Source organism: Melanerpes formicivorus, unplaced genomic scaffold (genome assembly GCF_026170545.1).
Source record: "Melanerpes formicivorus ecotype bairdi unplaced genomic scaffold, bMelFor1.0.p_v2 SCAF_90, whole genome shotgun sequence".
Lineage (NCBI taxonomy): Eukaryota > Metazoa > Chordata > Aves > Piciformes > Picidae > Melanerpes > Melanerpes formicivorus.
Genome location: NW_027142442.1, coordinates 2,134,089 through 2,146,648, shown reverse-complemented (window position 1 = coordinate 2,146,648; position 12,560 = coordinate 2,134,089). Strand labels below are relative to the sequence as shown.

Here is a 12,560-nt window from a genome sequence, read left to right as displayed (position 1 = left end):
TGCACAGTGCATAATGACTGGAGAAGGTCTTGGTAACCACGTTCTAATCCTTTCTTGAAACAAAAATTCCTGGTCTTTTGGAGTGCTGTAGTCATCTTTCAGGTAGACAAGATGCTTGTGAGATCCACTGCTTTGCAAGGACGTGTGAAAAACTCCACTTGTGAAGGAAGGCAGCAGCAGACAGTCCGACTCATAACAAGAGTCTCTAGAAGCCCTCCGGCTTGCCACAAGCTGCCTTGTGTGACATAACTTGACATCTGCCCCCCTCAAAGGACACTTGCTACAGAAATCTCTAACTATAGGGTCTGAAGGCCTCATTTGGATACTGCTGTGCTGCGTGCTTTGTTGTGCTAATCTGAAGAACTGGAAACGAACAACAAAGAGAAACAAAATAAAGGAGATGGCAATAAAAATCTCAGGGCAGTATGCTGTGGGTGCAGCCAAAGCATGCTGACTACACATTTTAAATTGCCTTTCCTTTCTATCACTTTTATTTGCCCTCAGCCCAGACATCATTCAAAAGACCTAAGGAACTTATAGAGGCACCATTTGGCAGGAGGAGCCACCAATCTTTTATTCTCATATTTTTTCATGAGGCATTGTCAGTAGACACATAGAGATGGTTTGTAGGTCTGCAGATAAGAAAACAAACTCCTAGCCAATATCACAGACAAAATGTATTCCACATTGAATTTCTGGAATTAGAAATGCTGGAGAAAACACACTTCTAGGAGGGAAGACAATCCCACTTTGAATGGAAGAAGCATCATGCAAGTGGAAGCACAAGTAGCACTGAATGGGATGCCTACAACTTCATTTGCCCTCTCAGTAGGTTCACAGCTGTCCAGCTGCACACCTTGAAGAATGGCACAGACATCCCAGATGTATTAAAGACATCTGACATAGCATGACTTCCTCAGAATGTCACATAAGTAAGGAAAAAAAAAAATCACTTGAAAACCAAGATGTGAGTCCTATATAGTAATTACTGGAAACAGTGGAGAAAAATCCCTTGTCCTCTTTCTTCCCCAAACTCATTAAAAAAACCCCAATTTTATAGTAGAATGAGGGAGTGAAGACAGTCAAACATTTGGACTTGGCAGTAGAGGAGCTTTTCAAAGATGCCTTCCTGACTTTAGACACAGTAGTACCCAAGACATGGGCATTAGCTCAATAATCCCAAAACATCTATTTTGTTTGGTTGGCTTTTCTTTGTTCATTTGTTTGGGGCTGTTTGTTTCTTTGTTCTTTTGGGGTTTGTTTCTTTGTTTGTTGGGGTTTGTAAGTATTTTTTTTTGTTTTAAGATGATTTTATGATTCCTGAACATAACTACACTGAGTAGAGCAGCTTGCCTATGCTTAGTCTGGGGGAAGGAGGCTACACTTCACCACTGCTGTAAACTATGGCAAAATGAAATAGTCTAAAACACTCTTGCAGGGACACCAAATTAAACTAATGATCCAGGGTGGTTGTCTTTTGCACAGCCCAGAGAACCAAAGTAGGCAAAAGGCCAAATGCAATGTTGAAGTTGCTTTTGGAGATAAACAGCACCTCTTCCCCCTGCCTCAAATGATAAGAATTCTGGTAATAAAAGATACATTTATTTTTTAAACAGACCCCAAATTCTTAATTATTTTTTGTTTTAAAGGCAAATTAAACATTTTTGATGCTAAGTCAGATAAGGAAGCCACTCCTTTCTAAAGAATATAAGATTGCTCAAGTTCATCATGTGGAGGTGTGGGTGGGCTCCTACAGAAGTAGTTAAGTATCCCCCTTTCCTTAGGGCACCATTATGATTCACTAAAGATTACTCCCAAAGGCTTCACACCAGGGTCTCCACTGTAACCAGTGATTCTTTCCTTTAAATTAGAAACAGCAATGAAAACTCTTTTTCAGCGAGGGCCAGTAAAATCTGCTTTTGGTAAGGTAACAGACAGAGCAGACTCCTCCTTGGGCAGGCTTGCTATCTTGGTTGTCACTTTCAGCTCAGTTGAGTGTTAAAACTGTGTTAAAATTGCATGGAGAGGCTCTTTCAAAAACTCACAATCCAAAAGCTTTGGAGATGATCAGTCTGTGTTCCCTTAGAAATGAGTAGTTAGGAAACAGGGTAGCTCAGTCTAATTCTTTGGAAAAGCACAGTAGAGTTCTAAAATTGGTGGGGAGGCAGTTACCAGGTACTGTAGTTCTTTAAGATGTGCTGTGGTTCATTGATCCTGAAGGTGTTCTACCCTTGGAAGCACCGTGGAAGACAAAGATGGCAAGAAGTGAGGGTATTTCCCCTCCCCCCCATATGTAAGCAATTAATCATTTACAGACATTGCATTATGGGTGACTTCCATACAGCAACCTACTGTCCCTCAAATCACAACTGTCTCAAGGTGAATCTTTGTATCCATACGCTCTTATAAAAGCTTCATCATTCTGAAAGCCTCTGTAATGTACAGTGCCCACACAGGTGAAGGTGTAGACAAGCTGCATGTCTGCGAATAGAATAGAATAGAATAGAATAGAATAGAATAGAATAGAATAGAATAGAATAGAATAGAATAGAATAGAATAGAATAGAATAAACCCAGTTGGAAGAGACCTTCAAGATCATCACGTCCTTGGCAGTTGTCAGCAATGGAGACTTCAGAGAACCCAAGAGCACAGTGTGAATCCTGGTGGGCGAGACATGCTGCTGTCACAGAAGACAGCTTTGCCTTGGCTGCTCTAGCAGGCTATACTGCAACTGTCAAAACATCCAAAGTCAGCACACAAGACCATCCAGACCACCTCTTGTTTCTGACTGGTCCAGAGCACATGCTTGACAGACAAGCTAAAAACTGAAGTAGCCCATTGTGATGCTTCTTCTCCAGAAGAGCCACTTGAAAACTCTTTGAAAGTTCTTGCTTGCTTATTATTATTATTATTATTTTAGTATGCCTTAATAGATTACTTTTTTATGGCTCTGGCTGCTCATCTTTTCAAACCACCTACACTTTTTTTTTTGCTCCATAGGTCAGTCACATACTGTATGGAGAGAAAAAGTGCACACACTTCTCTTTTTATTCTTTGATTATGATGTCTGTCAGCTTCAGTTCGTGCTCCTACTTCTAGCTGGCACAACTGTGAACAATTACTCCCTTTTCACTTTTTCCCTTTACACTCATCTCTCTTTCAATTAACCACTTTCTGGATGAAGAGAACTATGAATGTTTTGTGCTCTTAGCATAACCAGTCTCAAGGACTGTTTGGCTGACCTGATTCTATAAGGATAAAATGAGGTCCTCCTGATGTTTAGCATAACTAAGGACATCTTAATGCTAGAAACATGAGGTTCAAGAAAGAAGAAACAGAGGTCAAGTCCTAGGCTAAAGTCAAGCTCAGAAGCTACTTTTGGAAGAAACCCATAATAGACCCACAAGAATCAGCCAGTTACTTACTGCAACCAAAACAAATCCAGCATTTTTAACAGCAGCAAATAACCCAGCCAGATTCAAACAGTGAGGCCAGGATTATCATGAGCAGCAAAAAATGAGGAAAGAAGTCCTTGCCAGTTTGATCAAGCAAATCTTAACAAAAGTAAGTCAGGAGCCAGACTACTTTTGTTTCCAGCAAATAGTCCAAAATTACTGGAACTGTTGTATTAGTATAAGGTAGAGGCTTAAAAGGATGCAAACTAATCCATTCTGTTCTATAAACTCATCTATAAGTCAATCATCTTCTTCACAGGTAAAGGAGAGGAATGGTCCAGCCCTGCCAGCCATTCAGCTACACACAGATGGACACTATCCCTACTCTGGCATGAGGAAAAGGCACAACACTGAGATTCCTGCTATTATACAAAGGTCTTGATACCAAAACCTCCAGCCCCAGTGTGGAACCAATACCAGAGATTAGTATGTCAACCTTCCAGGCATGACAACAAGGTGCACTTCCAAACAACCATGAGTGTCCAAAAGCATATCTCATCTTAAAAATGGAACTTTCACTGTGTCTCATTAGCACTAAATGGTCTATCTAGATACCATTTCCCACTGATGGCACTCACACAATTTCTGAGGCTGTTTTAAAGGCCAACATCAACCACATAAAAGTGAGCTTTCTGTACTGAGTGCAAGTCAGCTGCTTCTGGAAAGGAGATAATCTACAACCCCTCAATTTTCATGTTGCGCATGCTCATCACCTAAACACAGCAGAAAAGGCTTGTGTGAACTCTGCTTTCCCTGAGGTGCCAGGGCTCTGATGTGTACCTTGCTCCTTTCAAGACTAACAAGCCTGACTCTGCCATTGGAACAGGCTCCTTAAGTTAGGAGGGATGCAAACATCACAGAGTGAGAGAGAAGAGGATCCCTTGTCTATGTTGCCCAGTCTCACAAGTGAAGTAGATGCTGAATGCCTCTTGGGACTTCCCATTGGTGATTTTCTTTTCTCACAGTACACAAAGGCACTTCAGATGAAACTCATTGATGAATACAGGGAAGTAAATGTCATAAAAAGCAAAGACAAAGTAATCCCCACTTGAGAGCTCATACATAATTGTACTCCCCTCATGCAACTGCTACACATTCAAAATGGTTTGCTATTCTCCTTTCCTCCCTTGTACTAGAAAACACTTCCTGCAGATTGCCTTCTCTCCAAGATGTGTGGGAAAGAGTTCTCTGCCTCCCCACTGAATCTGTTAACTGAGCACCTTTTGGAAAAAGAACAAACATGGAGGTGACAGAGCTGCAAAGAGACAAAATGCAGATGTTATCCTTGAGTACACACACAAAGGCATGCATGGACTCCAGGCTGAGGAATACAGGGAGATGGTAAAAATAAAGGACTGGAATCTCAGGATTTGTTCTGGATTCTTTATTGCACATGCTCCCAAGGTAACTCTGTGCTCAGAGCTGGGATCAGCAGATGCCCAAGGCAAAGGAAGATTGCTATTTCCTTTGATGCTCTGGCTGCTCTAACATATCCTGAGGCTGAACAGGAGTTCAGGGTCTAGGTGCTTGGTTTGAAGTAAAGGACCAGTCTTGAAACCTGGAGGCTTTTTATTTGTTGGATGCAAACAAAAAAATTTCTAGGGGCAACAGATTCAAGACTTCACTGCTCCTGGAGCTGAAAAAATGAATCCCTTTGAAGTGAGGGTCTTAGACATGCATTTTTGTGAATATTTAAACAAGATCTTGGAGACCAGATGTCTGATACACTGCTACTAAGTTGTCACAATTACAGATGCCCTGTTGGCTACACCTAACATGCAATGCAAAGTAGTTCAGGAAACATGCTGGTTATAACCAAGTACAAATCATTATCCAAACTGAGTGGGTGGGAGACTGGCAAAGCTGATAGAACAATTAGCCTGTGTTCATAATGAGCCAGCACTAATCGGCAATTTGCCAGACAAAGATGTACAAATGCCATTTCTGTCAGAGATCCTCTGAAAACAATCACCTCTCCTGGGATAAATGTGCATTTCAATCTCTGTCTGCCAAGTCTCTGTTTTCAGTGGTGGCTGTGACAGCCTGAACTAGAAACTAGAGAAGGCAAAGAGATGAGAGTTCCACAAGGATATATAGCTGCTTGATCCTGCACATGCAACCCAGTGGAATAAGGATAACTCAGATCCCCTGGGAAGAAGAAAGGAATGGAATCTGTCATTTACTGAAACTAAATCTTACAGGCAAATAGCCCCTCTGGCAGAGTTGGAGACTATAGCCATTATCACACCACAGCAGAGTAGGCTATGAGAAGGCAGACACAAGGTCTTGAAGCCCACAGCTGCTGAGGATGTGCAGAAGTTTGAAGTAACAACTTCTGCAAGTAAATTTTCACTGATCACGAGCCTACAGCTTGATGCACCAGTAGAAACATCTATCTTGGAGACCCACTGGTGGAACTCAGTGGTTACAGACAGAAGGGACATGATCTTAAAGGAACTTCAGAGACTTCACAAATCTCCAGGTCACAGATGATATGTGATGGCAGCACAGGGAGCAGACAAATGCTGTGGAGATTCTTGAAGAGCACAGCTGAAAAAAATGCAGAGAAAGCAACCAGGATTATGACTGCCCAGGAAATAAAAGACAAGGCAATGAAGTAAGCAAAGCAGCAGCCACCTCACAGAGCTGCATTTTAGACAGATGAAGCATTTAGTGTCTGTCGAACGCCTGAGTGGAACAGAAGTAGAAAAATGCATGTTCTGTCCTATGAATTCATGCCTGGAGCAAGTGGTAGCAAAATGACTGGGGTATGGACACAATCATTTCATCTTCTCACAATTATTCTGGTCTTAAATGACAGAAAATCCAAGAGTGAACATGAGCACAGTAACTGCAAGAGAAAATACTTTCTCTGACACTGTTTCTTCTGTCAGCCATTTGGGTTGATCATTAACTACTTGCCAACACTTGAGAATGATCTCAGCACTGACTATAGGGGCTAGAAATAACAGGGGAGCTGTGGAACAAGAAAATAGATAAAACAAGCTATTAGACTCCAAACTATGAGGGCTCTGGTACAAACAACAGGACCCTTTGAGAATTACAGTCACAGTACTTGCCGTTTGACAAGACAGGAGTTGCAAAACACTAAGTTTTCCTTTAACCTGGTACCAACAAAGAGCCAGAGCTGAAGCTGCTTCCTGTTCATTTTCAAGGATGGGTGGATCTTCTCCCCAATACATTTTCCAGCTGCTGATGTTGTTTTGTACCACAGGCAAATTAATTTTCATAGCATTAGGCAAATTTTAACTGGAGTGCTTCACCAAACCACTACTGCAATTGATGGGAGCCATCTGGGCCTTAGAGTTCAAGCTTGGGTCTGAAAACATCAGTCAATTAAAAAAAGTTTATAAAGCCTAAACAAATAGAGATCAACACACAAAAAAATAAGCCACACAGAACATAGGCATCCAACAATGAAACAAGGACAGATTAAAAGGCTGTCCAGTATAATGACAGTAAATATTTTGGGGGTGTGAATTAATAACTGAAATTATAACCAACCAAACAAAATTACTTTATTCAGACCAATCATCTGCGTGTCTCTGTGCCAAAATTCAAGATGGCAACCAACACAGATGTCTACAGTCATATGTTCTATGATTTTTCTCTGCTGATGGTTGCCATGTGATGACAGCAGAGAATCCTGGCTGTTACCAGACTAGGACACACTGAAATGGTTGAGCAAATGAGAATTGTATGTCCAAACTTAGACCTTAGGAAGAATGAGCTGGAAGACCTCTGTCTTATGAAAGATCTCACAGTTAGTGGAAGGTAGGGATCCCAGGACTCAGAAGCAGAAGCTCTGAGAGGCAGTCATTCACCCATCACCAGCTCTCACAGACGTTCAGGTACTCTCCTCAGAGGGTTCTTCTCTCACAGGGGCCTCCTCTTCACTCTTTCCTGGGTGTTACAGGAGTGTGGTAGCATGAAGTCACTGCCGCTTTTTCCTTTGCCCCATACTTGAAGCAACACCCCAGATTCCTCATCTGGTGTTCAGTGTTACTCCTTCTCTTTGAGGAGAGGCTGAAAAAACACAAAGCAAAGATTTTTGGTAATCATGGGGGACTGCTTTGAGGGAAAAACTGTTGCACTGCTCTGCAATTCTCAACCTTATCACCAGAAATTCAGATCTCCCTACCACATAACCTCTGTCTACAGTAACAAATGAGGTCACAGACTAGTATGACAAAACTTAATAAAGCAGTGTGGGAAAAAGTACTCTTGGTACTCTGCTCAAGTGCCATAATACCTTCTTCACTCTGCCTTACACCCATCTGACTCATCTCTTCATATGCTCTTCCAGTAGCTCTAAATCCTTCTCCCATATCAGCACTCTTTGTTTCTTTCTCTGTGTCTCTTGCTCATCTGCTTGCATGGGATTCTGCTTCCCCACTCCAAAAGATGCTAAGGACCTTGGTGCAGGAGAGATGGAGGTGTGAAAAGGCTGATCTTTAAAAGAAATTAAATGGGGATAAGGAAAAATAATTGTATTCCCATTAATATAGAGGAAGGTTTTAATTCTACATAACGGAATGTTATCCTCCTTAGACGTGTTGTGGAGGGGGGTAAAAAAATACCATTGTCATCTTTACTTCTTTTACTTAAAAATCCTTAGCCTTTTAAAAAGAAAAATCTAAAACATTTGAAAATGCATCAAGTTTATTTTTGAGAGTTTGCATTTCACAGCTATTGTAGTAGGTAAAACTTGTTCTGTGTATTTAGCACATCAGCTTGCTCCTAAATGTGAGTGATGTTTGTTAAGAGCTGTGTGCTAACATAATCTCTACATTTAAAAAACCAAGTACACTGTCCTTCAATACCCAGCACAGAGCCAAACATCAGAGGATCTGGAAAGATGTTTAGAAAGCAAGATTGCCAGCTATGTCACTCCACAGAAAGATTGGCACCTAAATGAGGAACCAAAGTGTCAATCACGTACATAAAGATAGGATGCCAGACCAGATCCCTGAGCAACGTGCTGAAATTGAGGGAAAGCAGGCAGACAAGTTCAAGCTCATCTTCCTGTTTTGAGGAGACTTGAGCCTTCCTTTCCCTACAGAAATGGACTCAAACTGAATTATCAAACTGAATTAAAATAATTTCACTGAGTTCTTCTTGTATAGCTGCCTTGAGGACTCAGCACAGGGAGGGGCATTCCTATGCCTTCAAGTAAATATGTAGGTTCCTATCACGAGTGCATTAATACTTCATGAATACTAATGCATATAATTCCATGAAGTTTTATAATCTCAAAACTGCTGGTGAACAATCTACCTCCCTCTGGTTGAATTGGTTGAGTTTCTGGTTGAGCAGTGGGGACAGAAAAATCCCTCATTCCTTCCAGCAGCCAACCCTGATTCTCCCCAGTGATAAGTGCCACACAGACTCTCAGCACTGATGTACAGAGCCTTGGTCAGACACCAGTACCTAATCTACCCTGCTCCCAAACTGCAGGATTGAGACAGAGCAGAGCACTAGGCTGAATAACAATACTGGGTCAGGGACCCATGCTAACAAAGAGATCTTTTAGACCCAGTTTGGGTTGCTTCATCATGCACAGCAAACCTGTGGCAGAAGCATGCTGAAACTTCCTCAATCTGGTGTTGAAAGCAGAAACCCCCTTCCTCCTTGAAAAGATCTGATAATCCTAGAAATTGTAATCCTAGAGTGATGGCCAGGATTCCCTTGATAATGCACAGTGTAACTAAGAAAGACAATAAATAGATGGGGGCATATTTATATCCATGGGTGACTGACACTAGCAAGCCAGGACAGCTGAAAACAGAAGGCTAACTTTCCTCCCCCCACCTTTTGGGCACAATTTCAAGTTGGCTTGCTGGACCAGACAGGCAAAGGAAAGAAGCAGTTTGGAGTCATGAACTCGGGGAGGAGGGGTGTGTGAACAAACTGTACACACAACTGTATTCAAGTGAAGTCTCCCTGCATGAAAAGCGTGATGGGCAGCCTTATTAACAAGCAGAGAGAGTGGAAGCCAGCATGAGCCTTCCTGCTCCCCATTTACAGAGCAGACACTGGGTGGGCTTCTCATCCTGACTGCTAATGCTCATTTGTACTTGACAGCTTTCATTCAAATTTCTCTTATTTAGCTCCCTGCTCCCCGGTTTGTTGTGGATCTTTTTTCTCTGGCTCTTCCCCACCTTTAATTTCATAAACTTCAGATGCTCCTTTTACCCTGCTCATACATATTTTGGCTTCTATTTTTAGTCTCAACAGAATAATGCCAGATTAAAACCAAATCCAATTTGGATGGGCAAAGTCATCCTCTCCACAGGTAACAAGGCCAAAGGGCCAGATGTGAGACAGAAGTAGCCAAGATATTCTATAACCTCCCCCCAGTCTTTGCACACCTGATCTTGAATTACATTCCCAACACAGCCAGGAAATACAGGCAGCTTGCCACCACCTCACTACTGAGAGCAAGCAATGTTCAGCTGCCACTCATGCCAGCTGCCTCAAGTCAATTACTTATTCTGCTTTGGAGTTCTCTTTGAGGCTATCAGAAGTGAAGGCTCATAAAATTCAAGCTGGGTTGCAGTTCTCAAGCAGAGAAGCCAATTTCTAGAGACTGTCCTTGTTTTCCTGCCTTCCCAGAGGTCCTGAGAAGTGGAATGTCCCTTCAGTGGCATGAGAACACTAGTAACAGGAAAAAGCACCTTTCCTTTATGTAAAAAAGGCAAAAGGTTGACTAAAGGTGTGAGGGGCAGGCTGCTCCCCTTACAAGTTAAGGAATACATGTAATTTCTGATCATTAGCAGTGAACACTAGCCCCCAGCTCTAGCTGAGAGGTGATGGCTGAATTGGACATTACCCTCTTAACACCTACTTGAGAAAGGCTTGAAATGCTGCTTTTGGTAGAGCTTAAGCACTGCTGGGACTTCATGAGTTTTCTGGTAACTGGATAAACTCCAGCATAGTCATGCCCTGTTGATAATTTAAAGGTAATGGTCAGAAACATCTGTATTTTCTCATTGCTACTCATAGGGTAATGGCGCATTGCTCCTTCAAAGAGTATAAAGAAATGAGGCAGGAAGAAGGGCTTTCTTAACCCTTCCCCTTTCCCTTCTGGTGCATCTAGTACTACAAGCTGGGACAGATAAAACACCTGTAGCAGGGAGAGAAATTATCTTTTCTCCCCTTCTGTTTGTGGAAGTCAGCAGGGGAGAGAGAGAAGATCCAGAATGTTTTTATGATGCATGAAAGAACAATGGCTTTGGGAAGATAATTCCAGGAATGTGAAACCAAATATCCTCCATCGCAACTGATTCTTTGCCCTCCCCAAAAGGGGGGCACAACAGTAGGATTCACCTCAAGCTCTCCAAAATACAATAGGCTGGACAGATTCAGTTTTGTAGTAACCCTTTCTCTGCACAAAGGCAGCACCACAGAGAGATGCTGACAAAGTTATTACTGCAGCTGACTGAGGTGGTCTAATTGTGGCCTTCCAGTATCTGAAGAGGGCCTACAGGAAGGCTGGGGAGGGACTTCTCAGGATATCAGGTAGTGATAGGACTAGGGGGAATGGAATGAAGCTGGAGGTGGGGAGATTCAGGCTGGATGTGAGGAAGAAGTTCTTCACCATGAGAGTGGTGAAGCCCTGGAATGGGTTGTCCAGGGACATGGTTGGGGCGCTGTCCTTGGAGGTGTTTAAGCCCAGGCTGGATGAGGCTCTGGCCAGCCTGATCTAGTGTGGGGTGTCCCTGCCCATGGCAGTGGGGTTGGAACTAGATGATCCTTGTGGTCCCTTCCAACCCTGACTGATACTATACTATGAAAAGCTGTATGCAGGGTGAGAGGCTGCACTGGAAAAGTTTGCTGCAAGGTGCTGGCTATCACACTGTTGTTCCCTTTCAGTGACCCACCCAGAACTTCTCAGCCAGACAGGTGGTTCTGGAAGGATTTATGTGGAAGAGCTCATCATTACTCCACTCCTGAACTAGGATAAGTAATGAGATGACATCAAAAGTTGCTCTTTTGTGTCATAAGATATCTTATGCCTCAGTGAGGTAGAGGTTACTTGAGGTGCATGCTTGCAGGTCACCTTTCAAAGTCAAGACCACTTGTGCAGTCAGTCACAGCAACAAGAGAGAACCAGGAGGGTGGCAAATGAAGACTGGAATTAACAGGATTAGTGTGAGGGAGGAGGCATACCAGCAATGTGCTGCGCAGAAACCTGAGTGATTTTTTTTCCCAGCTGCTCCTGTTGAATGACTTGGACAGTGTGGTGAGACCAGCTGAAATCATAGCCAAGGTTCCTCTTGGGAATGTGGTAACACCATAAAAATAAATGCATTGGTCTTCAACAATCTACTGCCTTCTGGGAGCCTGGCAGAAGCCTGGACAAGGTTGGGCAGCTGGAAATTCCACCCTACTGTAGCAAATGGCTGGAAATCTGACACAGGCCATGCACAGTGGCAACATTACACATCCCATCCCATTCCCACCCTTCATGTGCCAAAAGAATTGCGAGAATGGCTGACAAAACAATCTCCAAATCCCAGGTATTTTCTTTGTCTGGCAAACAATACATAATGATTGCATGGATCTTGTTTAAATGCCTGTTGAGTTTACTTTACTTGCCTTTATTTTTTTTTCCCCTTTGCTGGTGCACAACAATTTTGAAGGCTGTAACTCTGCAGATCTCCTAAGAGAATCTCTTATTTTCTTTCCTTAAGCTTACAGAAAAGAGACTTCATTTCAGGGATAACATTAATTCAAGCAGTGGGTAGACAACAGCCAGCCACAGCTTAGCACCTCCAAAGTTAACTACAATTTCAGGTCTCCACTCATTATTCCATACTGGACCACACTGCATGCACATCCACCTTATTCAGACGCTGCTCTCCACCTTAACCTACTAAGGAAATCACTAGAAAACCAAGAACAGCCGCCTGCCTTCTACATGGGTTAGATCCAAACCAGTTTATTAATCCCCATATTCTTCAACTTGTGTCTTGGCAGCTCAGGATCCAGGTTTAACCCCTTATACTTTAATTCAGAGAGCTGCATGCCTTCAAGACTTGACACTCATGCAGATACGGGGGCCAGGTGAATATCACAAG

General features: G+C 42.7%; 1 protein-coding gene across 3 annotated transcripts in view; it reads right to left on the bottom strand.

The window, feature by feature from the left end:
- Nucleotides 1–6,970: 6,970 nt before the first annotated feature.
- The window catches only part of TTLL5 (tubulin tyrosine ligase like 5), a 133,489-nt gene continuing 127,899 nt past the window's right edge, over nt 6,971–12,560 (bottom strand). For all 3 annotated transcript variants that reach the window (XM_068165606.1, XM_068165607.1, XM_068165608.1), the window contains one exon: nt 6,971–7,503. In XM_068165606.1, coding sequence (XP_068021707.1) covers nt 7,463–7,503 — 41 coding nt within the window. In that variant the 3' untranslated portion in view covers nt 6,971–7,462. The remainder of the gene's footprint in view (nt 7,504–12,560) is intronic.